Source organism: Podarcis cretensis (assembly GCF_951804945.1).
Source record: "Podarcis cretensis genome assembly, chromosome: 10".
Lineage (NCBI taxonomy): Eukaryota > Metazoa > Chordata > Lepidosauria > Squamata > Lacertidae > Podarcis > Podarcis cretensis.
Window position 1 is genome coordinate 36545966 of NC_137179.1, and position 24590 is coordinate 36570555.

Genomic DNA, 24590 nt, shown 5'->3' on the forward strand with positions numbered 1-24590 from the left:
AACAATGGTTGTTAACTTCCTCAGGACCTGAACAAGCGTTTGTCACTACCTGCAGACATCAGGATACCAGATGGATATCTTGAAAAGCTACAGATAAACAGTCCACCGTTTGATCAACCAATGAGCAGACGATCTCGCAGAGCATCCCTGGTAAGTTGCTGCTGCCTTTTCTAGTTGACAGATACTCTGGTAGCACCTGAAATGTGTTGTGGCATTTGATTGTGACTAGCAGTGTTTGTGGTCTGCTGCACAGCAGTGTGGCACATCTGCTACTGTCTTTCACATTGCTTGTTTTTTTTTGGACTCAGTTCCAGTAGTTTCTTCTGCTCCTCTCTATACTTAGGATACAGATACCTGACCACTTTAAGTGACCTCTTGCACATCTGCCATAGTGGTCACCAAAAATATGGTCAGCTCATTAACAGCTGCCAGAATAAATTATGTCTTTGTGTACATTTCATGTACTTATATCTTTGGTATATGCACAGGGAAGATAGATAATTATTACTAGTGTCATTTATAATTTAGACTTTTATTTAAAAAGAACATAATGCTGGGCTAGAAAGTGGGTTGGGTGATGGTGGTAGTGGCATTGGTTTTGTAAATATCACTGTTATTATTGTTCTCCATATCATCATCATCCGTTTCCCCTGCTGGTTTGTTCATGCTTGTTTTTATTTGGAATGATAATGCCAAAGCTTTGCCTGCACCATGGGTTCCTGCCAGTGGTACCCAACTGTGAGCTCTTCCCCGGCACCTCGCACTGGAAACTTCTCATATTATGTGTCCCTGTGGAATCATAAATTATTAAATGCCCTAGTTATAAGTATTCTGTGATTTATAAAAACATGCCTCAGACAAGGGACGACTGCAGCAGTTGCAGTCTGCCTTCTATACCATATTAAAATTAAGTTCTGCTGAAAGCACTAGTGTCATAGCATTGAAAGAGGTGATAAAATGCAAAGCTTATTGTTTCAGTGTGAGCTTAATCGCTGATTAGAACTTTAAAAATACTTTTTTTAAGAGTATGCCTAGAACATTGTTTCTTGTTTTAAGTCAGTTTTTATACATAGCATTTATTTATAGCAATCATGCTGGCTTTGTTTTAAACTTGGAGAAAATATTATGTGTAAATACTTACTTCTGCCAATTGGAGGTAGGGTAGCTCTTGTTTACATTGCAAGTTATGCCAGACATAAGGACATGGTGACTTCTTGAAGATTGTGAATGGATCTTCATGAAGGCTTTGAAAATATAACTTGCAGTCATTCAACACAAACATTTAATTACATGAATGAGCCATAAAAAGCCAAGAAGATCAGAAAGTTGTAGCGACAGCAGGCAAAGACTTTGGAATATTATTTGCAATCGAGATAATCAAGAGGAGCAGATTTTGGAGGAAAAGCTTCCTTTTAGTAGGGTTGCTCTGGTATGGTGTTTTCCCCCTTGGATGAGAGGAAAATGGACAGCTAAGGAAAATTGGAAGGTGAAAGTAAGGCTTTCATGGGAGTAGATTAGCTGTTCTTAGCAACAACAGAGGGAGGACACTATCCTAAATTGTAGAGGCAGAGGCAGGTTGCATATGGTGCCAGGTAGGAGAGTAGTAAGTTTATACCCAATGTTGGGTGTGTGTTGATGTTAAAAGTGTGTATTTAACAGTAGTTACCGATTCACAAATGGTAACTTCCTAATTGTGTGGATTGCGAACTGCCTTGGATTTTTTTGGGTGGGGGGGAGGGTGAAATGGGAAAAGAATAGAAAATTAATAAATTTGGTTACAGCAGTTTTAAAGTCGAAAGAAAAAGCTAGGGTTCTCTTAAGATCCTTTCAGCTGCAAAGAAGTGTTTTTTAGAAGGGCTGCTCTGTACCTGTCTTGGCACATTCAGATAAATCTATTTCAGTGTGCTTTATAGGATAGCTTCTCCTTCCGTCTCAAGCAATCCTTGTTTGTAGGAACCTGTTTTTCAAGCTGTAGTAGGAAAAATTGTGCCCTCTAATGAGCACAGTGTGCATTTAAAATGGACCATCTCTTACAAGACGCCTTTTCTGCGCCTGCACTCCCCCTTCCACATTTAAAGGAACTTGTTGTAAGCTGAGATCTGGCAGCTGTGTTTGGGTTTGTGGGCAGTGCACGTGCTGCCTCTTTCCTTCTGCTCAGTCCGCTGTGCTCTTCTTTTGAGATGCGCAACAATTTTGTTTTCAAGAAACTCTGCATTCAACTTAGCCTTTCAGATGTGACACAAACCTTGCTGTTAGCAGAGGGAATCAAGTGTTGTTGTTTTTTAAAAATAGAGTAACAATTTTATGGTCTCCCTTTGAAAACATTTGCATTAAAGGCCTAGCTTAGTGGAGTAAATATTTAATCAGCTTAGCATGTACTGACAAGTGCAATGTTGTGTTTGTAGCAATGTATCATCTTGGCACACCTTTAATTCATCTGTCATTTAAGAGCAAGAGTCTATACCTAATGTTTTTAACCCTTCTATGTTTTAGTAATCTAACACTGTGGTCAAATATATTCCAATTTAACCATTGGCTTTTTGTCACATCCACTAGTGGGGAAGAAGGTGCAAGGATCCTCATGATCACATATCCCACCCCCAACTTCTCTTGTGTGGCTGGAAGAACTTCACCAATTCTTAGTTTCCCTTGCCCTGGATGTCTGATTCTCATGTTGCCCAGACCGGGGGTTGTGGTTTCAAAATAGAGTCAGTTTCAAAACGAGGCAACTTCTAACCATGGTTTCTGAAACTGGTTTGTTGAAAGCTAACCAGAGTTAGGACAGAAACCTGGCGTTCATGGAAAGTGCGGTTCACTTTGAGCAAAGTCTTTTTCTTGACTGTGCAGGAAGGGAACTGAGTGCACAATTCCAGGGTTTCCAGCGACTCCCTCCTTGCACACCCATGGTTTAGCATGACCTGCAAATATGTCCTATGAGCTACCGTATTTTTTGCCCCATAGGACGCACTTTTTCCCCTCCAAAAATGAAGGGGAAAAGTGTGTGCGTCCTATGGGGCGAATGCAGGCTTTCGCTGAAGCCTGGAGAGCGAGAGGCATCGGTGCGCACCGACCCCTCTCGCTCTCCAGGCTTCAGGAAGCTATCCACAAGCCTTGCAAGCCCGGCGGGAGTTCCTGCGGGCTCACAAGGCTTGCTGGCAGCAGCCCGCAGCCCCGGCGAGTGTCTGCAAGCCTTGCACGCCCGGCAGGAGCTCCTGCCGGGCGCACGAGGCTTGGGGCGGCAGCCTGCCGCCCGAAGCACAGGGAGCCCTCCGGAGGGCTCCCCGTGCTTCTGGCGAGTGTCTGCAAGCCTTGCATGCCCGGCGGGAGGTCCCGCCGGGCACGCAAGGCTTGGGGCGGCAGCCTGCAGCCCGAAGCACGTGGCGCCCTCTGGAGGGTGCCCCGTGCTTCGGGCAGGCGTGTGCAAGGCTTGGGGCGGCAGCCGCGGCTGGGGGGGGAATAATTTTTTTTTATTCATTCCCCACCCCAAAAAACGAGGTGCGTCCTATGGGCCGGTGCGCCCTATAGGACGAAAAATACGGTATATATCCAGTTACAAAATTTCACTCCCTTTTTTTGGCCTTGAACAAGAGTTAAATCCAGTCCTCAGTTTCCATTAGTGTAAAATGTTATACAAGCACATGCCATTATTAGGAAAGCAGTGGTGCTTCAGTTAGTTATATGGGTGCCAATGCTGCTGCTGTCAATAAGGGAGAAATGTTGCCTAGAACGAAGAGAGGAACGTTGCGAAGTACACAGTGCTTTTTGCCCATAGAAGGTTTGCTGGTTGCTTAATAGGATGCCAAGGCCTGTAAGAAAAGCCAGAAAAGACTTGCAGAAAAGGGTCACTACCTATACTTTTTCTGCTAGCCTGATGTGAGATACAAGTCAGTGAGTTGTATCTCCAATATTTAATGTAAAAAAGGTACTGAGAGCTGTTGGTTGTACTGCAAGAGAGCACCTTACAGGGACGGTATCTCAAGACTGTAGTAGTTCCCAAACTTAATTCCTAGTCTTCAAAGCCTCAATGTTAATTTGAGTTTTCTTTCATCTCAGAACATCCTTGAGGTGGTAGTGGGTGGGGGTGGGGAAGGACAGAACTGAATAGTTCAATTCTATTTTATCTTACCTACATAATGTTCATGCAGCAGTTGCCTGTGTTGTTTAAATTGGAGGTTTTGGCCGTGTTGGGGTCATTTAATGGGCTGTGTATAGAGTTTTTCTTTTATTTACTTTCATTGGGGTCTACCTGTGTGAAGTTCCTTTTTTCTGTTTCCTTTCACATTGATAACGCTTATAGTGAAACCCTCACATTTATTTTTAAAAATTGAAGTTGAAACAGCCCTTTACTGTAGGTGAATGCACATTATGAAACAACTCTGGTTAGGAGGAAATGTTATACATATTTAATACCATTTTGGGGGCCCAACTAAGTAGGAGAGTTAAACGAGTACGATTAGTTCTGTTAACAGACTTATAGTAGATAAGCCCTGTTGATTATAAAGTAGGCTTTTGTCATTAGGAGAAAAATGAAAGCTGGCTCCATTTAAATAAATAGCAAAAGATGTCTGTGAACTTTAGTAGAATTTTAAATCCCCACAATTAGTAACCAGTCATGTAGGGAAAATAGCTTTGAATGTCTGTCAGCATGGTTTCATCAGCCATTTGCAGATAATTGCTGACTTTTGCTTTATGCTAGACAGCCCTTACCTCAGCTGATTAGTATTCTGATGGCATTTGATGTGGGGACACAGCATTTCCTTGCAAAGGGTAGCAGCAACACATTCCCTCGCTGCATGGCAAGGCTGGTTCTGCTACCCCTCACCCCGCCCCCAGTGACTCTTGCTTTTTCTCCTGCTTATTCTTCCTCCTGCCAATAAAGTCTGGTAACAGATGCTGCAAATGTAGTCCCTGTTTAGGGGAACATGAAGGGTAAAAAGCAAATACACGAGCAATGGGCTTGCAGTATGCATGCATGAATATTTCCCATCTACACAGAGTGAGAGCTTTAACCCATAGGCCAAGGTTGGTGTCTTTCTCCTCAGGGCCTCATGTCAGGGCTAAGAGGAGGAGCTGCTAGTATGATTCAGGGGCATCCATGACAACTGCAACTTCATTTCACTGACATGCTGTATCTGGGATTGCATAAAGCTCATTTGTAGGTACAGTGGTACCTCAGGTTAAGAACTTAATTCGTTCTGGAGGTCTGTTCTTAACCTGAGGTACCACTTTAGCTAATGGGGCCTCCTGCCGCCGCCACACTACCAGAACACAATTTCTCTTCTCATCCTGAAGCAAAGTTCTTAACCCAAGGTACTATTTCTGGATTAGCAGAGTCTGTAACCTGAAGCGTCTGTACCCTGAGGTACCACTCTACTTTGCTGCCCAGTCCCTCCCTGAGTGTCAGCCACCTTGCTGCCACCATTTGCATTGTTCATATCCCACTGCATGATTCTGCTCTAGATAATTAGTTCAGGATTGTTTTGCAGTGACCTAAGAGGGTGCGAGGAACTGATGTTGCTATTTGTCTTTCTGTGTTTAGCTTCCCATCCAGTCATCCTTGCCAACTTAAGTGTGGTTGGTGGGGGGCATTCAGTTGTCATGTTTATCTGGCCCCCTTTTTGCCTGATTTTAAACAGGACCTTGTGATTGTTTTATTTCTGCAGACTTCCCCCACCCCCCAAATAAGTCTCTGATAATGGTTTTTAGTTCCATATACTATACTAAGTAATTTAAACTCTTGTTTTTTATCAAAAGGGTCATCTGTTTTTTCCATCCTACTCTTTTTCTGCTGCAGTAAATGGAGCACTGTAGAAACCCACATACAACACGATCTTAAGCCTGTCACTGGGGCTCCCTCCCTAGGAAGTTGATTAGAATCATAGCCTGGTTTGTGATAGGAGCACAAATAATGAGAAACATTTACTACCACTTTTTAAAAACAAAATTCTGTAAAACCTTCCCTAAAGGCTGGTAGTCTTTTGTTTTTCTTAAGGACTGTACTATGTGCATACTATAGTTCCTTCCCATTTCCACTTTGTTTATAAATAGATTCCCCAACAGAGACAGCAATAAAGCTTTGAGGCAACACAACATTCTCTGTTATGTATAGCTTCAGTGCACAGGAGAAGCAATATTCAGGATTACTGAAGATAATGAGTTGAAGTCTTTTAATAATGCACTTTTTGCAAGCAGAGTACAGGAATTGCAGTTAAGAGGAGGTGTGAAAGCAGGACTCTAGTCCCACTACTGGGTCGAGGGAAGAATAGCAATTACCCAGCAAAAGTTAGTTTCAGAAATGGCACTGAAAATTACCAGTTTTACCGCGCTTTTCCTGGTGTTCAGTGGAAGGGTGGTGGAGGAAACTAACTTCTTGATTTGCTAGGGAAAGAGGTGCTTTTTAGCAGCATATTGTTCTTGGATGAAGTACAAAACACTCATAGCTCTCACATATATCATGAAAGACATGCAACCTACATCAAGATTCTTGTCTTTCTAAAACCAAGTGAGTGGAAAAGGCTTGGCCGACTGCTTGCATGTATTTTAAGCGGGAAAGTGTCCGTTTTAAAAAAATGTGTGTGCGTATGCCTGTGTGCGTGCATATGCACTTCATGTCCTGGCCTACCAGGGGGTGAAGCAAGCTAGTCAGCAATACTAGGCAGGGGCTTTTCTGTTGTGGCACCATGCCGATATAATTCTCTCCCCCTGGAGGCGTGGATGGCAACTGCACTTCTGGAATTCCATTAAAAGTTACGATAACTTTCCAGGCCTTCAGAGGAAATTTAATGTGGTAGTTCAAGGTCTTAGGTTTTTAATCTGCACTTCTAATATTTTTACTGTTTGACCAAAAAAAATATGTTTTTATTATCAACCATATGTGCATGTTTTTGGATGGATGTTGGAAACCCTCCTGTGATTGCTGTGTGTGATGAACGGCGGTCTAAACATTTAGGAAATAAATGAATATTTGTCTTCACGTGTATGCATTTTGTACCTTGGTATCTGTTCTCAAGGACCAAGCGTATGTAAGAAGTAGCCCTCAGAGTCTTATATGGGAACAGAAAAGTGTGTGGGAAGGCAGGCCACATGAGGAAAGATTTTGCAACCTGCTGCTGGCATAATAAAGAAAAACCACAGCCTCTCATCCCAATCCAGCTAAGTAGGTCCGATAGGATAAGCAGACTTGCATGCACATATCTCTTGCTGGGTTTTCTAAAAAATAATAATAATTTCATTAGGTCAAAGTGTGGGTAGCGTCTATATATTAATTTGAATGGGATACATCTTCTGATGTACATTTCCCCATCCATGTTCTTGCATAACTAGTCATGCATTCATATCTTGCTTTGATGGGAGATGGATCAGGGCCCGTGATGACTTCTGCGGTAAATTAGCAAATCCACTTCCAGAGGACCTGGCACAAGCTCTGTTACTGGGTTGCGGGTAATCTCCTTTCACATTGCTTCCCAGAGCACCTGTGGTAGTGCTAATATTTTGAACTGCGACCAATTTGTACGCCCGGAGTGGGGAAACTAGTTTTTACTGGGACATTCAAAGCCAGGGCTTAGATTCAGTGAGTGAGCCAGTGCTTCTGCAAAGGTGGCAAGGGAAGGGGAGTTCTGATATTTGCTTATTCTTTCTTCCTGCTTCAGTTCCCCATTTGCCACATCTGTTGCTGTTCCAGGCAATCTTCTAACCCCCAGAAGCAGATTTCAAGAGGATAAGTGGGCTGCAGTGGGAAGGTGCAGGCAGGAAGTCCACTAAAGAAAGTGCAGCTCCAGGCCCTAGTTTTTATCCTGGTATAGACTATCCCAACCCTGCTTCGACATGTTACTTCCTCAGTTTTGTTTTCCAACAGGTGAACAGTTCTTCATGAGTATCTCACTTATTACAGTAGTTCTAAATGAATTTGCCTTTTGCCTCCCCCCCCCCCCTTTATTACAGTCTGAAATCGGATTTGGGAAAATGGAAACTTACATAAAATTGGAAAAGCTTGGTGAGGTATGTATCCTATTCCACCCTACAACCCCCCAAGAGATGTGGGTCTTGTTATCAATAAATTAATATTTACATCAACGTTTTCTTCAATGTGTAAGGTGTTTTATAATCTTGTTTTTTCTCTCACAAGAGTGACAGTGATAGATAGTGACTTGCTGAAACCAACAGCGTCTGTGCAGGTCTACAACCAACATTATATCCACTGCCTTTCATTTATGTTTTAAAATCCTTGACTGTTCAGGATAAGCAATAGAGCAGGCTGGAAAACTAGTAACTGTGACTTGTTTTTTAAAGGCATGATGGTTTTCCTTTGTAATAACTATGCCTAACAGCTGTCATGTTCAGCAGTGGTTATATAGAGATGACTACCGTACTTGACAACACATGAAAGCTTGAGACAGGCATGACAGTTTCAATTGAGTCATCTGATTTGTGAGGGCATCTTCATCATACAGAGATGTTATGTGGTCTGATTTTGCCTGGTTATACATCGCAGGAGTTGCCCTAAGGGAACATTATATTACAAAATATATACTTCTTACACTAATGATATTTGCACTCTTGTATTTGCACCATTACACCTTAACACTGTTATTTTAGGCCCTAGTGTTTCATAGATGAGGACTATTGGATTTTGTCATTCTTTGCTTTTTTTTTTCAAAAATTAGTTTAAACAAAATTTTTTGGGTTATAACAAACTAATTCCTCCTCAGAGTAAGCTCATTGAAATTAATGCGTCAGTTACTCGTGTCCATTAATTTTAGTCAGTCTTCTCTTGAGTTGCCCCCCCCCCCCACCAAAGAAATAAAAAATAAGCATGTAAAGGAGATCTGGTACACTTGTTGCACTCACAGTTGCTTGACCATGGTTAAACAATCCTATGGTTAGCCCTTGATTGGCTCTTTTCCACCTCTGTTATACAGAGTGAAAACTATCTCTACTTGCCCTAACCATGCTTAAGTGCTTGTTTGGCACAGATTTTAACCACAGTGCCAACTTTACCCCTTTTGAAACTGCATAAGGAGCTTACAGATGAGCTGAGATATAAGAAGGAAATGTATAATAAATGGAAGAAAGGCAAAATCATGAAGGAACAGTATACACGAGTAGTCAAATGTTGCAGAGAGAAGGTCAGGTGGGCCAAAGCTCAGAATGAACTCAAGCTTGCAAGGGAGGTTAGAAATGATTTTTAAAAGGATTCTTTGACTATCTTCAAAGCAAGAGGAGGAACAAGCAAGTGGTAGGTCCTCTGCATGGACAAGATGGAGAAATGTCCAGTTCCGGGCACCACAATTTAAGAAGGATATTTACAAGCTAGAATGTGTGCAGAGGAGAGGAATCAAGATATGATCAAGGGTCTGGAGACCAAGCCTTATGAGGAATGGTTGAGGGAGCTGGGTATGTTTAGCTTGATAAAGAGGAGACTGAGATATGATAGCCATCTTCAAATATCTAAAGGACTATCACATGGAGGATAGTGCAAGCTTGTTTTCTCCTTCTCCAAAGCCTGGGACCCAAACCAGTAGCTTTAAGTTAACAAGAAAGAAGATTCCGACTAAACATCAGGAAGGCCTTTCTGACAGGAAGAGCCGTTCAACAGTGGAACAGACTTCCACAAGAGATGGTGGGCTCTCTTTCCTTGGAGGTTTTTAAGCAGAATAGCTGTCTGTCATTTATGATTTAGTTGAGATTTCTGCATTGCAGGGGGTTGGACTAGATGGCCCCCATGGTCCCTTCCAGCTCTACATGTCTATGATTCTATGATTTTTAAAGTAAAAAATCAAAGTTTGGCTTGCTTTTTTCTATAGCTGGAGAAGAACTCTCAAACAGTTTTTGTGAGTGTATATATTTTGTCCTTTTCCTTACAGGGCACCTATGCAACTGTATATAAGGGAAGAAGTAAGCTGACAGAAAACTTGGTAGCTTTGAAAGAAATCAGATTAGAACACGAAGAGGGGGCACCATGCACAGCCATTAGAGAAGGTAAGCAGATTTTCTTTCTTTCTTTCTTTCTTTCTTTCTTTCTTTCTTTCTTTTGCATTTTGTATGGTTCCACCAACTGGAACTCCAGTAGTATGTGTGTTGTGAAGAAATGCATCAAATCCTGAACCCGAGGGGAAAGGCCATAGCGGAATGGCAGAACACTGTCTTTGCATGCAGAAGATCCCAGGTTCGAAACCTGCCGTCCCCAGGCAGGGCTGGGAAAGAACCTTGCCTGAAACCCTGGAGACTTACCTCAAGCCCATAGATCAACTTGAATTCATGTGACAGAGAATTCTGCACCCTGCCCATATATTTCTTTGCCAGAAATGCATCTTGTGACATTTCCAGCAGTTATAAATGATGAAGCATGCCATCTTTTTGCTTGCTTGCCCAAGTGTCAGACATGAGAAACAACTCCTCTTGAGCATAACCCTGTCATAGTAAAACAGTCTGTTATCTCGGTGTGACAGCAAATCTAAACCATGTTCCCTCCCCACACTTGAAGTATATGGCATTTTTCATCCTATATTTTTTTCTCTCCTCTCCTCTCCCTCACGACTTCCATATGCCCCCTTTTGATCATCACCAAGGTAGTTCCCTGGGGCTAAGCCTCTGCTTTTCAAGCCCCTACAGATAAAAGTGTGCCTAACCCACTCACTCGGAGAAAACTCTGGGCCTTTGGATCCTTTGATTTCACCTGCAGAACATTATTGTATTTCTGCCTGGATCTGTAGCACATGAACTAAAATAATGGTGTGTAAAAAAAATTATATAGCTTTCCAGACAGAGCTATTTTTAGTCCACTATTCATTTGACACGCTAATATCTGTACACTTCAATTTTTCCATTTATTTACCAGTCCTGGCTATTAATTCTGTTCTCCTTTTGCAGTGTCATTGTTAAAAGATCTAAAACATGCAAATATCGTTACGCTACATGATATTGTTCATACAGACAAATCATTAACTCTGGTCTTTGAGTACCTGGTAAGTTGTTTTCTTTCCTACTCAAATTTCTTGTTTGAATTTGTTTAACCCTAGAGAAGTATAATAATGCTGTTTCAGTATATGTGAATTGTGGGAGGCAGCAGCGTTAATTAATTCATTCCGTTACCACAATTTCTTGTATGAATCGTAGTAAGGTTGCTGCTTCTTCTTCTTCTTCTTCTTCTTCTTCTTCTTCTTCTTCTTCTTCTTCTTCTTCTTCTTCTTTTGGCTACAAAACTCTTTAATTTGAGTGTTGATTCAGGTAGGTAGCCGTATTGGTCTGACGCAGTCGAAATATGTAAAAAAAATAAAAAAATTGTCCAGTAGCACCTTAGAGACCAACTAAGTTTGTTCTTGGTATAAGCTTTCGTGCGCATGCACACTTCTTCAGATACTTAGTTGGTCTCTAAGATGCTACTGAACAATTTTTTTATTTTTTTATATAATTTGAGTGTGTTATACTTAATGCATTTGCCTTCTAAAGTTTTGTATGTACTGCAGATGTACATCTTCCTCATATTCTGTTACAGAAGCAGAGAGATCTGTTTTACATCCTAAAATAGCCCAAATGTTTCCTTTTTGAAAGCCAGTTGTTTTGTGCTCTTTGTTTTCAGGATTCCAGCTGTTGTGTCAACTACTTCCCCCCACCATGGGGGGAGCAAGGAACAATGCCATTTCAGCACTACCTTAAGCTATTTATAGTATGACTTACCTTATTACATTGTGCTGGCACTGTTAAAAAAGAATATACAGCCAATCCACTCTCATGTTTGGGTGCCTAATTGGCATGCTAGAAAATGCAGTTGTTCTATATTAGAGAAGTTGGGCAATTAATCATATATTTGCTATGAGGACAAGGTGGAGACCTTCTAAAACGCAGTCTCTGTGCTGCTTCAGTGTCTGTGGTTACAAAAAAAGATAAGCCTGATGAGACAGGGTGATTCATAGGGTCTGCAACCTGGGGCAGAAAAGGATAGAAAAGGGGCTATCATTAATAGGATTCGGTGATACAGCTTTGAGATTGTTTCAGGATCCATTTTTGTGCTTAGATTGTTCATATTTCAGTAGCAAGCAACCAGGAGTACTTCCCACTCCCCCAGTCTTTTCTGAGTTTGACCTAATGACTTTCATCCATACTTTTCTGCAGGGATCAGTCCTGCAAAGTATTGGTTTGTGCTAGCTCGTCAGTGTCTTTCTGGAGCAACTCAGTTTTGGTTTCAACTAGTTTTGGGTATACATACTTTATTCTACCCCTTCCCCTGTGCTCCATCATGAACTTTTTGTGTCTGCTGCAAACACACACAGTTCTTTTAATCTGTGCATACAGTTCAGATCAGGCATAGGTAAACTCGGCCCTCCAGATGTTTTGGGACTACAACTCCCATCATCCCTAGCTAACAGGACCAGCGGTCAGGGATGATGGGAGTTGTAGTCCCAAAACATCTGGAGGGCCAAGTTTGCCTATGCCTGGTTCAGATTATAAGGATGAACAGAGAGGCATTTTAGCTACTTCCCTCAAAAGTTTTACCTTCAAAGGTTCATCAAAGTCTGAACATAAGCATTTTCTAGGAGTAGTTTTAAAGCTGAGCTGCCAAATGATAAAAAAAAGAGTTGATTAATCATCTGCCTCTTTGCTGATGCAGTATATAATCTTGTGTTTGTGTGTGTGTGTGTGTGTGTGTGTGTCCCCCAAATCCTTTTTGACTATTGAAATGCTGAAAATGCTAAATGAATTTTGTAAAAAATAGAACGCAGTGTTGTGAGAGGTGAAAGCTTTCGTCAACATATTCCTCTTTCTTTTCTTGCTTTAGGGGAGACCAAAATTCCTCAAAAGTGTGTCTGTTCACTGTCTATAATTTACCGTCTCATTCAAAACTGGTCCTACTAAGCTTGAGCAATCTACCAATTAATGGTTCTGGTTTTAATCTGATGATAATCCTGATATAGATTGGCAGGGTTGTAGCTATCTTCCCTGAGCCTTTTAGATTGTATGGCTTAGATTCTAAACTCTGAAAACCAAAAAGGCCTTTTGCAAAGAGCCTCACACTTCTCTGGATTTCAGGCAATGTTCAACGACAGTCAGAGCTTTGAGGCACAGCATCAGCCGAGGTCATAGTGATGGATGAAGCTGCCCACCTGTCAGATTTGGCACACCAGGAGCAGGGAAAGAAACATCTGGTCCATCAGCCAGAATAGGCACCTCTCTCTTCTCTAAAGAAATAAACACTTTAAGGAATAGCAAGAAATAAACATAACTTTGTATTCCTATTGTAGATAACTTCACACCTTATTTTTGTTTTCACAGGACAAAGATTTAAAGCAGTATATGGATGACTGTGGTAACATTATGAGTATGCACAATGTAAAGGTAAGTCATAGTCACTATATTCCAACCATTTTGCTCTTTTTCATAATTGGTGCTCCTTAATATTTATATATTTTTCAGTGTATGTGTGGGGGAATGTTCCTATTTGAGTAATTTCCCCTTCAGAAAGCAGGTTTAATTAGTAAACCACTGTGAAATTTGCATAGAAGCACTTTGCTTTATTGAAGAGAACCTCTTAACTGGCAAGTATTCAAGTTACATAGTTTTGCATGTAATTGCTTGCCTTTCAGTGGCCCAAACATTTCGTGTTTCTCAAGCAGGAGGTTGTTTACTTGATGACTGATGGAGTAAATGTGGATGATCCTATAGCGTGCCAGAATGACATGAAATTTGGCTATTTTAAGTGTTCCAGTTGATTTTATGCCCAAATTATTATAACATTGCTGGACCCTTCCTTTCATAGATCCTTTTATTTTATTTGGTGTAGCAATCCTCCCATATTTTTTTAACCCATCTGATTTATTTCCATTGGGAGGAAAAAACTGGACCTTTTAACCTTGGGGTGTGGACTGGTTTATCAAAGGGTTGAATGAGCAGCAAACAACTTTTAAAAATCGAGGCTGCTGCTAATATTTTGTAAGGGGCTTGGATTGATAACCTAAAGCCTTGCCATGGTATATGCAGTCATACCTTGGATCTCAAACACCTTAGCTCCCAAACAAATCAGCTTCCAAACGATGGAAACCCGGAAGTGAGTGTTCCAGTTTTTGAACGATTTTCAGAAGCCAAACAACCAGCGCGGCTTCTGTGGCTTCCGATTGGCTGCAGGAGCTTCCTGCAGCCAATCAGAAGTCGCGTTTTGGTTTCTGAACATTTTGGGAGTCAAACAGACTTCCGGAATGAATTCCGTTCGACTTCCAAGGTACGACTGTATAGGAGCGTTTGAAAGAGGCAGCCTACCCATCCGACACTCATGACTGTACGTCAGATGAAATAAAATCATTGTTTTTTAACACATGCAGGTTAACAATGAGCTGAAATAGTCTACAGGCCATATATTTGGCCTTTGCAGCTTATTCAGGACTTTTAAAAAATCTGAATCCATTATTATTGCTATTATTATTATTATTATTATTATTATGCCACTCTATACCTGCAGGTCTCAGGGTGGCTCATGGGATATAATCACAATATAAAAACACAGAATGCATAATCAAAATAAAAACAAGAACAACCCAATTTAAAAGGGCATTGTCAGTCAACCAAAGACCTGGCTAAAGAGGAATGTTTTTGCCTGGTGCCTAAAGGTGTATATCTTCATGATCTTTGTCTGCTAAAGAGCTACTATGCCCACCTGCTTGCATCCTTCCCTATCTCTTCAGTTTGGGGCAGGACTGTAGCAAAGTGGTGGGGCATCTGCTCAGTCTGCAGAAGGTTCCAGATTCAATCTTTGGCATCTCTGGGTATTGTTAAGGGCCCACTGATGACCCCACAAGGCTATTATGAAGGTGGCGCTGTGACTAAAACATGGAGTTCATATGTAGGAAAGCCAGGTTCAAGGCCCTGCTCAGACCTGCAGTTCCCTCTGCCTAATCTACCTTTTTCATAGGGGAGGAATGGGAGGATAAATAAAAATAAAAATCCATGTACGCTGCCCTGAGCTCCTGGGAACAAGGGCAAGATTCAGTGACAAATAGAATATACTCAGAGTGCTCTGCAAATGATTAATAGCTGCTGTTCTGCAGCAGTCATCTTCTCAGAGCGGGATTTTTACCTTCGTCTCTTGATGCAAAAAATACCCACAGTGTGGGTGTAGACTGGGGACATGAAAACACTGATACTGAATATTCATGGAGGCAAGCAAATGTAGGCTTCCGATTGGACATCTTGCTCTCCTCATCCCCGGCATTGAGGAATTAAGGCAAAGGAGGATAGCCCAATGTGGTTTGGTAATGAAATTCTTTTTTTGAGGAAAAAACGGTTTGCAAAGCCACGAGAAAAGCACCACAACCTTTTTTTGGTTTGCTGTTGTTCAAAAACCATTTCCCAAACTGTTCCACGGCAGAATTCAGCAGTGAAATGTGTGGCAATGTGCCAAGGCATTGTGTGCGTGTTTCTCAGTCAGCTGATGAATAATAATAAGCTGGAGTGTGCTTGTTTCTTGTATGAAGAAATAGCTCTATGAGGACACTTTTGTCTTTAGCCAAGAACCTGCAGCAGCAGCAGCAGACACCTGCTCAGGCATAGAAACACACACAGAAAAAGACAATATGGAGGATATCAAAGGGTTGATTCAAGAGGCAAATGTAGGCGACATAAGGAAATAGGCACGGGGCTATTGTGGTATCTAAATCGAAGTTCTCATGATGGGGAAAGTATGACAAATGTGATTAAAGATACATTGATATGCAGAGCTGCCTTTTCATTTGCTTTATCATGTCACTGGGTTAACCTGCAATCTCCTTTTCACTGCATTTGAAATAGAAGACTGCAGTGTAAGGGAAGGTAATTGGAGGCAGCAATGAGAGAGGGGTATTTTAAAAGAATTCGCTTGAGTGATAAGGATAAGCTTGCTAATAACAATTAAGGTAGCTGGTACCTGAAAACAGCTTGCAGTTATAGAAGAATTTCTCTTTGTTTTCAGTGTACATGTTGCTTTTGGAGACTGGCAGTTACGATCAGATAATCAACCATGCAGTGGTTCCTTATCAGTTTTGAAAGTTTAATTTTGAATTAACCTTTCTCTCTCCCTCCCTCTCTCTCCTCTTTCCTTTTATAGTTATTTTTATACCAGATTCTACGTGGTTTGGCATACTGTCACAGGAGAAAAGTGCTACATCGAGATCTGAAACCACAAAATCTACTAATTAATGAAAGAGGAGAATTAAAACTAGCAGACTTTGGTATGGAGTGAATGGTTTGCTTCATTGAGGGGGGGAAATGTTCACTCTTTAGAATATCTCTCATATAATCACATGCAATTAATTGTGCATATACGCTCGAATGTCCACAGTGCACATACTCTAAGAACATAAGAAGAACTTGCTAGATCAGGCTGTTGGCCCATCTAGTACAGCATCCTGTTGGCCAACCAGATGCCAGTGGGAAACCCCCAAGCACCCCTAAGCTTTAGTTCAGTTGGGTTAAGCAGCTCTTCCTGCTTTGTCAGAGAAACTCAGGAGCTACATAGTTCCTATGGTTTTGAAGTTTGCCAGAGCTCTATCCTGTTGTTCAGTAGCACAGGGGCTGCACAGTTATTGGGAGCCTCAAAACCAACCCTTTGGAAGCATTAATATAATAATAATAATAATAATAATAATAATAATAATTTATTTATTATTTATACTCCGCCCATCTGGCTGGGTCCCCCCAGCCACTCTGGGCAGCTTCCAACAAATCACTAAAATACAATAACCTATTAAACATTAAAAGCTTCCCTAAACATTAAGGGAATTAAGCATTAAGTCACTCCTCAGAGCTATGATTAATTCCCTGTCCTTGGGTACAGAGCAGAAATCACTTCCAAGCCTGCATATTTCAGCAAGTTGTATAAATTTGGGTGACCTCCCATTGAGATGCTGCTGACCTACAAACTCCATCCTCTCTGGCTGTTGGCCATGCTGGCTGGGGCTGATGGATGTTTGGACTTTAATAGCCCCTGGAGGGCCACGTGTCCCCCCACCCTTGCTCTGATTCTTCTACTTAGTGTGTTCAGCAGTATCTTCTGAGCCACACAGAATGTCTGTAGAAGCACAGATGAAAGCACAGATGATATCTATACAGTGCAATATAATATGAAATGCCAGCAGGCTTCAGAAGAGCTACAGAAAACTAATGTGACACTTTCTCATTGAAGGTTTGGCTAGAGCAAAATCTGTCCCTACGAAGACCTATTCCAATGAGGTTGTCACATTATGGTATAGGCCGCCTGATGTTCTCCTTGGATCTTCCGAATATTCAACGCAAATTGACATGTGGTATGTCTTTCTCAATTACTAATCCATGTTTGCTTTCAGTGAAATTATGCCTCCTACATGTGAATACGAAACTCAGTAATATTGCAGAGTGTTCTTAAACATTTCAAAGCACTTCTTTAGTTTACAGCAGCGGTGGAGGGAGGCAGGCAGGCAAAGAATAGAAAAATATATTTTAACCTGGGTTTAGTTGTAGCAAATTACTTAAGAAATCAACTCTGCAAAGGTTTCCCTATTTAGGAACTCTAAATGTCAGTAGTAAGACTGATTGAGATCTATCAGGTGGAGAAAACTCCATGCATGCAATTTTTGCCAATTGGTTCTTCTGGAAGAAAGAGAATGCGGTACCTTATTTTATATTATTGTTGTTTTGCTCTTACTGGCATGACTAGCACTATATGGGTAGGTCAAGAAAGCCAAGTTGCATTTAAGTACAACTAGGCTGGAAACCAGAATCAGTATTTTTGAACTGTCATTTAATTTTTTTCTGTCTGTAGGGGAGTTGGATGCATATTTTTTGAAATGGCATCTGGAAGACCTCTATTTCCCGGGTCAACTGTTGAAGACGAATTGCACTTAATTTTCAGACTTCTAGGTAAATAGATTTTGCTTAGCTTACAGTTATCATGCTTTCTAAGAGGATTTCTGAAAGTGTTCCATAAAGAGAGGTACTTTTAATTTTTGCAAATTAATCTACAATTTTATTGAATTTTACCAAAATTTAGTTGCTTGCTTACCATCTCTTCTTTCTACAGGGTGGGGGAACTTTGGGTTCAGATGCTGTGTGTAATTGCTTGCATTTTGTTAGTCCATGTATGGGTGTGATTTGTTTTCTCTTTCAACTTAGGAACTCCGTCACAAGAAACGTGGCCAGGCATTACTTCCAGTGATGAATTTAGGAACTACAACTTTCCCAAATACAAGCCACAGCCTTTAATCAACCATGCTCCAAGGTACTACAGTTATTTTATGTTGTGTTTGGAGACACTGCAACATGTTGACAAATCTGTCTGAGTACATAGCATGAAAATATCAATTTAGAATCTAAAGCTAATTCTTCCCCAGTGGGCACTTGGATTAGCCGTAGTAGGTAGGTAGTAAATTTGTAAAATACCTGCCTTCTAATGAAGTGGCAGTGACTAACCAGGAACAAGATCTTGGGGTCATAGTATGTAACTCAGTGTGCAGCAGCTGTGAAATATGGCAAATTCTATGTTAGGAATCATTAGGAAAAGAATTGAAAATTAAACTGTCAATGTCATAATGTTGTTATAGAAATCCATTATGTAACCACATTTGGAATATTGTGTACAGTTTTGGTCGCCTTACCTTAACAAGGTACCTTAACAAGGAGGGACGCGGGTGGTGCTGTGGGTTAAACCACAGAGCCTAGGACTTGCTGCTCAGAAGGTCAGCAGTTCGAATCCCCGTGACAGGGTGAGCTCCCATTGCTCGGTCCCTGCTCCTGCCAACCTAGCACTTCGAAAGCACGTCAAAGTGCAAGTAGATAAATAGGTACCACTCCAGCGGGAAGGTATACGGCTTTTCCATGCGCTGCTCTGGTTCGCCAGAAGCGGCTTAGTCATGCTGGCCACATGACCCGGAAGCTGTACGCCGGCTCCCTCGGCCAATAAAGCAAGATGAGTGCTGCAACCCCAGAGTCAGTCACAACTGGACCTAATGGTCAGGGGTCCCTTTACCTTTACCTTAACAAGGATAGCTTGGAGTTGGAAAAGGTTCAGAAAAGGGCAAATAAATGATCAAGAGGGCGGAGCGACTCCGCTCTGAAGAAAGATGGCAGCATTCATGTCGCTTTTTAGCTTAAAGAAAAGGCGAGTAAGGAAAGGCGACATGATAAAGATTTATAAAAATGATGCATGGGGTGAAGAAAGTGAATAGAGAAAAGTTTTCCTGCCTGTTTCATAATGCTAGAACTCCAGGAGATCCAGTGAAGCCGAATGTGGGAAGTTTCAGATAGAAGAAAGTAGTTTATTTAAACACAGCACCTAATTAAAGCTAGGGCGCTTGCTCCAACAGGAGGCAGTGATGGCCACCATCATTAGATGGCTTTAAATGAGTGGGCAAATTCATGGAAGAGAAGGCTATCAATGGCTATTACGACCATGATGGCTGCACTCTGTCTCCCCAGCTAGAGGCAGCAGTGCTTCTGAATCCCTGGAGGCCACCGGAGGGGAGGGGGTTCTTGTACTCAGATCCTGCTTGGGGGTTCCCCACAGGCATCTGCTGGCCACTGTAAGAGCAGGATGCTGGACTTGGCCTGATCCAGCAGGCTTTTGCTATGTTCTTATGTTCCCAAATCATAACAAATACTTTTTTGTCCCTTATGATAAAGTGGGAATGAACTCGTTTCTAGAACTTAAGCTTTATTCAATTTAAGACAAAGCATATAATGGAATGTGTTTTATGTTTCCTGGTTTTTCTCATCGTATTTGCCTTACACAAGTGTGTGGAGGCAGAGGCTAAGCACAGGCTGAAGGTAGCCTTATATAATAATGCAATTTTTTAAAAAAAAATTCTGCCCAACATACCTTGATGGCAGCCACACTTATCATATGCCCATTCATCCTGCCGTTAGCTCTAGAGTTAAAAACAATGTACTGGATGGGCATATTGGCAGAGGAGCGTTGTTAGTGGAGTTGCATAATTAGGGTCTCACAGTCCTTGTTTGTGTAGAATTTGTTTTTTATTATAGCTCTACTTCTTCAGTGATTTGAAATTTGCAGAGTTCTCTCTCCACTGAAAACACGTACACATCACTTCAGTTGTTAGATTCTGCTTGTAGCAATGTTTTAGGAATGCATAACTATTACATGCTAAACTTTGTTTTGTTTGTTTCCAGGCTTGACTCGGAAGGAATTGAACTGATAGTAAGATTTCTTCAGGTAAGCTGCTTTTCTTTTTCTTTTTTACTCTTTAGACATCTGTACTGAGCTTTTCAGATGAACACTGAAAATTGAGTTCAGTGGGTTACTTGGTGGGTGATAAGAGTACAAAATTGAATGTGTGATCAGTTCAAACATGGGCAAGAACACTGGCCAATCAAATTTTAAAAAAAATAAAAATTGGTTTAATTGACTAGAGTTCTTTGCTCCTTGTTGGAAACACTTTTGTGCAGTGGTGGTGGTGGTGGTGGTGGTGGTGGTGGCCTCCCTTCAAATTTTAGCTGCTCAATGTTGAGATGATGTGTGGAGTCAGTAATAGGCTGGAGAAGGACCAATGAACATGATGGAAGTACTGTGTGTAGGTGTTTCATCTGACTTGGGAGTCAGGGATGCACTCCCTCTACATGACAGTTTGTTAGTTTGTTAGTTAGTTAGTTAGTTAGTTAGTTTGTTTAGCTTTGGGTACATTCAAATTTGGCTTTCTCTTTGAAAGCTTAGGTGGCTTCTCTGATGTGAAGCATCTTTGACTTGCCACTGGTGTACCAGCCGAAGCCCTTACTAGACATAGTACAGAGGTAGTGCAGCCATGGTTATCCACACTTTGGTAGTATCATTTATGTTGTGGTCTTATAACCTGGGAGAAAAGCCCATTGAACTTCATTGGACTTGCTTCTGCAGAAACATGTTTAGGATTGTAGTATTAGAGCTGCATTGGTCCTAAGCTTCATTTGGTAAAAGAAATACCACAGAAATACGGAATGGACTAAAGAGGACACAGCTTACCTACCACACTTGAAAGAACTGCACTAGCTATAAATCTGTTTTTGAGTACCACTCAAAGAGTTTGCATTTAAATCCCTACTCAAAGCATGTGTGCAAAAACTCAGCTATGATCCGGGAGAAAAAACATCTGTTTGCTTTAACAGTATGAATCAAAGAAAAGGATTTCAGCAGAAGAAGCTATGAAGCATGCGTATTTTAGAAGTCTTGGAACAAGGATACATGCCCTGCCAGAAAGTAAGCAGACCACTCTTGTCATTGATGTTAGTTGGGCATTTGTTTGAGTGAGGTGACGGCTTACTTCCCTTGTTTCTGAATGTTCCTTGGATGATTGTTCCTTAAACCACTAACATCTCTTAAGGCAGCACTGAGTCAAAAAGTTGTGTCTACTAGAGTCTGGTAGAGTAGGACTTCACAGTTGTTGACACCTCACCCAAACTTCAGACAGGACTTTCTCTCACATATGTGATCCTTGCATCTATCAGGGTCAATAAAGCTTAGGCTCTTAGCTCTCCCTGCTCTTGTCCTGCTGCATTTGAAGGCAGCAATGGGGAAAATATATATTATTCCTTTCTCCCTATCATTTTTTGATTCCCTTTCATAATCTCTTCAGTGTTAGGAGCACCATTAGTAGTTCTAGCACTCCCCTAAAACTCCTTCATTCCCCCCCCCCCCCGTATTTGCTTCTTTCTAACTCCATGTGGCAGTCATTGTGGTTTCTTGCAGCTTCTGAGCACAGTGTATGTTTCTAGAAAAGAGGCTCTTAAGTGGGGAAAAAGACACTTCTTTATATTGTTTCAGGTGTGTCAATATTCACTCTGAAAGAGATTCAGCTTCAGAAAGATCCTGGCTTTCGAAACTCCACTTATCCAGAGACGGGTACGTAAGCGTCAAAGAATTTTTGTTGTTGTTTTTCAGGTCTGCAGTAGCTGGAGGGCTAGGAAACTGTAAAATCGACACCTTGTAAATGAATACTTGGAATTATTAGGATTCCTCAATCGCATGGTGTGTTTTTTAGCGTTGTGAAAGTACAGAGTTTTTGCTTACGAATTAAGCTTGGAGATGCCTGCGCAGGTTCATTTCACAAAGAAGTGATAGGGTTGCTATAGGGATAAAGCCATACAGAAACTGCATCGCTTCTTTGCACGTCTGTTGCGATGCACAAGCCTTCTGGCATCATGTGCTGCAGTGGTTGGTAGGAGCCATAAACTTTGCTCAGATTCCTTTATACAACCCATGTTTTATGTTTCAGGGCATGGAAAGAACAGAAGGCAAAGCATGCTGTTCTAGAAGTCAGCCACACAGTTTCCAAGCCCAAGGCTGCCTTGCACCTATCGAGGACTCTAGCCTGAAGGCAGTTCCTTCCCTTGGTGGACTTGAAATCTTGTTTGTCTACACTGTCCTCCTCACAGTGCAGTCTTTTTATTTCAGACCTGCTGGTTATGTTTTTATATTTGTTGTCACAGTGTGACAAATTTTTGTACAGTCAATTTTACGGTCTCCTCTGCCATTAGAGCCAGTAGGTTACAACTGTTAATGTAACAGTAGCTGCAATTTTTGTGCAGGACTGAGAAACACAGTGCATTATTTATTGCGGAATCATTGCTGCTAAATAACTACTGTCTGTATAGTTAACAAACAATTGAACGCCTGCAGAAATTGCAGTGGCTTTATATAATATGTGAATGCATCTGTTTCTCCATGAATTATTGCTGCAGTTTTATATCTTATCTTATCTTTTCTTTTTTTAACTGCAATGTTTCCTGGAATGTAAACAAAGCTTTCTTGACTGTTAAATAGGTAAATTTGTCTTTTAATGCTCTTAAATTCATGGCCCTTCAACTTCTTATTTAATATTAGATGTAAAGTAACAAAACTTATTACAAAAGACCTTTTTTCAAAGCACTTAGTACTGACGTTGATCTGAAGAAGTGGGGGGGGGGACAGTTCCTTTTGTTACATGCTATCAGGTTCCATGTCTATTAGTGCAGATTGGCTTACAAATTGAAGCTTGGTATTATTCTTGATGTTTATTGAATGACTAAAAACAAAACGATGGGATCCGGGCGTCCCAACCCCATGTTTCCATGGCTGTTCTGTGTCAACATATTTTCTGGAAATCCACTGGAAGAATGCAAGTCCATACTAGAGAATTCCATCACTCTGCATTGCAGACTTTGTAAAGCATGAGAACTTAGAGGGTTTTAAAGATCTTAGATGTTATCTGTTTTTTTTTGGAGCTAGTCAACATGTTACTACTAAGCTTATGCATCTCAGTGAGTATCATAAATACCTCCTGGTGATAGTAACAGTATTTTTAAGCATTTGTGTTCCCCTTTCTGGACCTATTTGTTTAGTGCATCTTCAAGAGGCTGTAAATCTTTATTGGTATATTTTGAAATGGTTATGTAAATCTTTGGCTGGTATATCATGAAAATAGTCATAGATAACTTAATTTTTTTCCTGAAGTTCACTGTAAAACATTCAGGGGTCCTACCATTTCTGTTCAGGAAATCTTGTAGTTTATTATTGTTATTTAACAGTATTAAGTGAAAAAATATTTTGTATGTTCCTTTAACTTTATTTGTGAATAGTGATTGTGGCATGTTTGGGGATGTTTTATTAATATTTCATGATACTAGTAAATTGAATTTGGGAACTTTTTTTTTTTTTTAATTTTCTGGAAGAGATGACAAATTCATGTGTAATGGTGACTATTGGACCACTGCTGCTTTTCAGCATTTGTAAGCTGGTTTTACGTTAAAGAAGCCCTGTAGAGCTAACAAACTGCTGTTATTTCTAACTGATGGACCTGTATTAATATTGTACTTTTGAAAGTATAAATATTATATGGAAAATCCTCAATTGTGTTTGAATGTTTTATGACAAGCGTTCTGCTAAATTGATTCAGTGAAGTCTGTGCATAAACGAGTTTGTTCGTGTAGATGAGATGTAGAAAGGACTTAATGTCCTGGACAGACGCCTGCCAAACATGCATTATTGCATTGTGATCCCTCTTTGAAAGAATCCTAGGGCGGATTCATGCCATGTTTTGTTGGATTAGGAAAGTACTGTGTCCAATCCTGGTTTGTAGGGAGCACTCAGACCAGAGCACTCAGACACCTTAGTTCAGCAAACTGTGGCTTGAAAAAACAGGAATTATTGTATTAAGCTGGACATGCAAGTGGAGGTGGATTGCACAACAGTAAGCAAGAGAATGCAGGCATGCAGTAAATTCCAGATCCAACAAACCATTGTTTATTAAATGAGGAACATGTCCGATCCAGCCTATACTTTTCTGTTGTGTTCACTGTTTCTGAATCCAAGGCATAGGTTTCGTCAGAATTACAAGGACTGGTTTTGTACAAAGCATGGTGAATTCAGTGTAGCTGGTTATGTGTTAGTTACTTTATGTCAGTAAGAAATGTAACAGTAGGATCCAATTTAACATGAAGTTGCTGGGATAGCTCAGAGTCGTGTGTTCGATGAACAAAAGATTCCTGCATTGCAGGGGTTGGACTAGATGTCCCCTCATGGTCCCTTCCTACTCTACAATTCTGTGATTCTATGTTTCATACCAAACAAAGGCAAAATGGTTCAGTCTCTGGTTACCAAGGGCAAAATCCACATCAGGAGTAGAATA

General features: G+C 40.9%; 1 protein-coding gene and 1 long non-coding RNA gene across 3 annotated transcripts in view; one reads left to right on the top strand and one right to left on the bottom strand.

Moving 5' to 3' along the window:
* The window catches only part of CDK17 (cyclin dependent kinase 17), a 70703-nt gene extending 46891 nt beyond the window's left edge, over nucleotides 1-23812 (top strand). For both annotated transcript variants that reach the window (XM_079991931.1, XM_079991932.1), the window contains exons 5-17: nucleotides 25-150; nucleotides 7942-7998; nucleotides 9864-9978; nucleotides 10870-10964; nucleotides 13270-13332; nucleotides 16070-16193; nucleotides 17147-17267; nucleotides 17762-17859; nucleotides 18112-18217; nucleotides 20125-20167; nucleotides 21094-21184; nucleotides 21749-21826; nucleotides 22200-23812. In XM_079991931.1, coding sequence (XP_079848057.1) covers nucleotides 25-150; nucleotides 7942-7998; nucleotides 9864-9978; nucleotides 10870-10964; nucleotides 13270-13332; nucleotides 16070-16193; nucleotides 17147-17267; nucleotides 17762-17859; nucleotides 18112-18217; nucleotides 20125-20167; nucleotides 21094-21184; nucleotides 21749-21826; nucleotides 22200-22237 — 1155 coding nt within the window. In that variant the 3' untranslated portion in view covers nucleotides 22238-23812. The remainder of the gene's footprint in view (nucleotides 1-24; nucleotides 151-7941; nucleotides 7999-9863; nucleotides 9979-10869; nucleotides 10965-13269; nucleotides 13333-16069; nucleotides 16194-17146; nucleotides 17268-17761; nucleotides 17860-18111; nucleotides 18218-20124; nucleotides 20168-21093; nucleotides 21185-21748; nucleotides 21827-22199) is intronic.
* On the bottom strand, nucleotides 10023-15247 carry LOC307224810. The gene is made up of 3 exons (XR_013842755.1): nucleotides 14561-15247; nucleotides 10962-11014; nucleotides 10023-10410 (listed from the first exon to the last, which is right to left on the bottom strand). It is a non-coding gene; the product is annotated as an uncharacterized lncRNA (long non-coding RNA).
* Nucleotides 23813-24590: the final 778 nt, after the last annotated feature.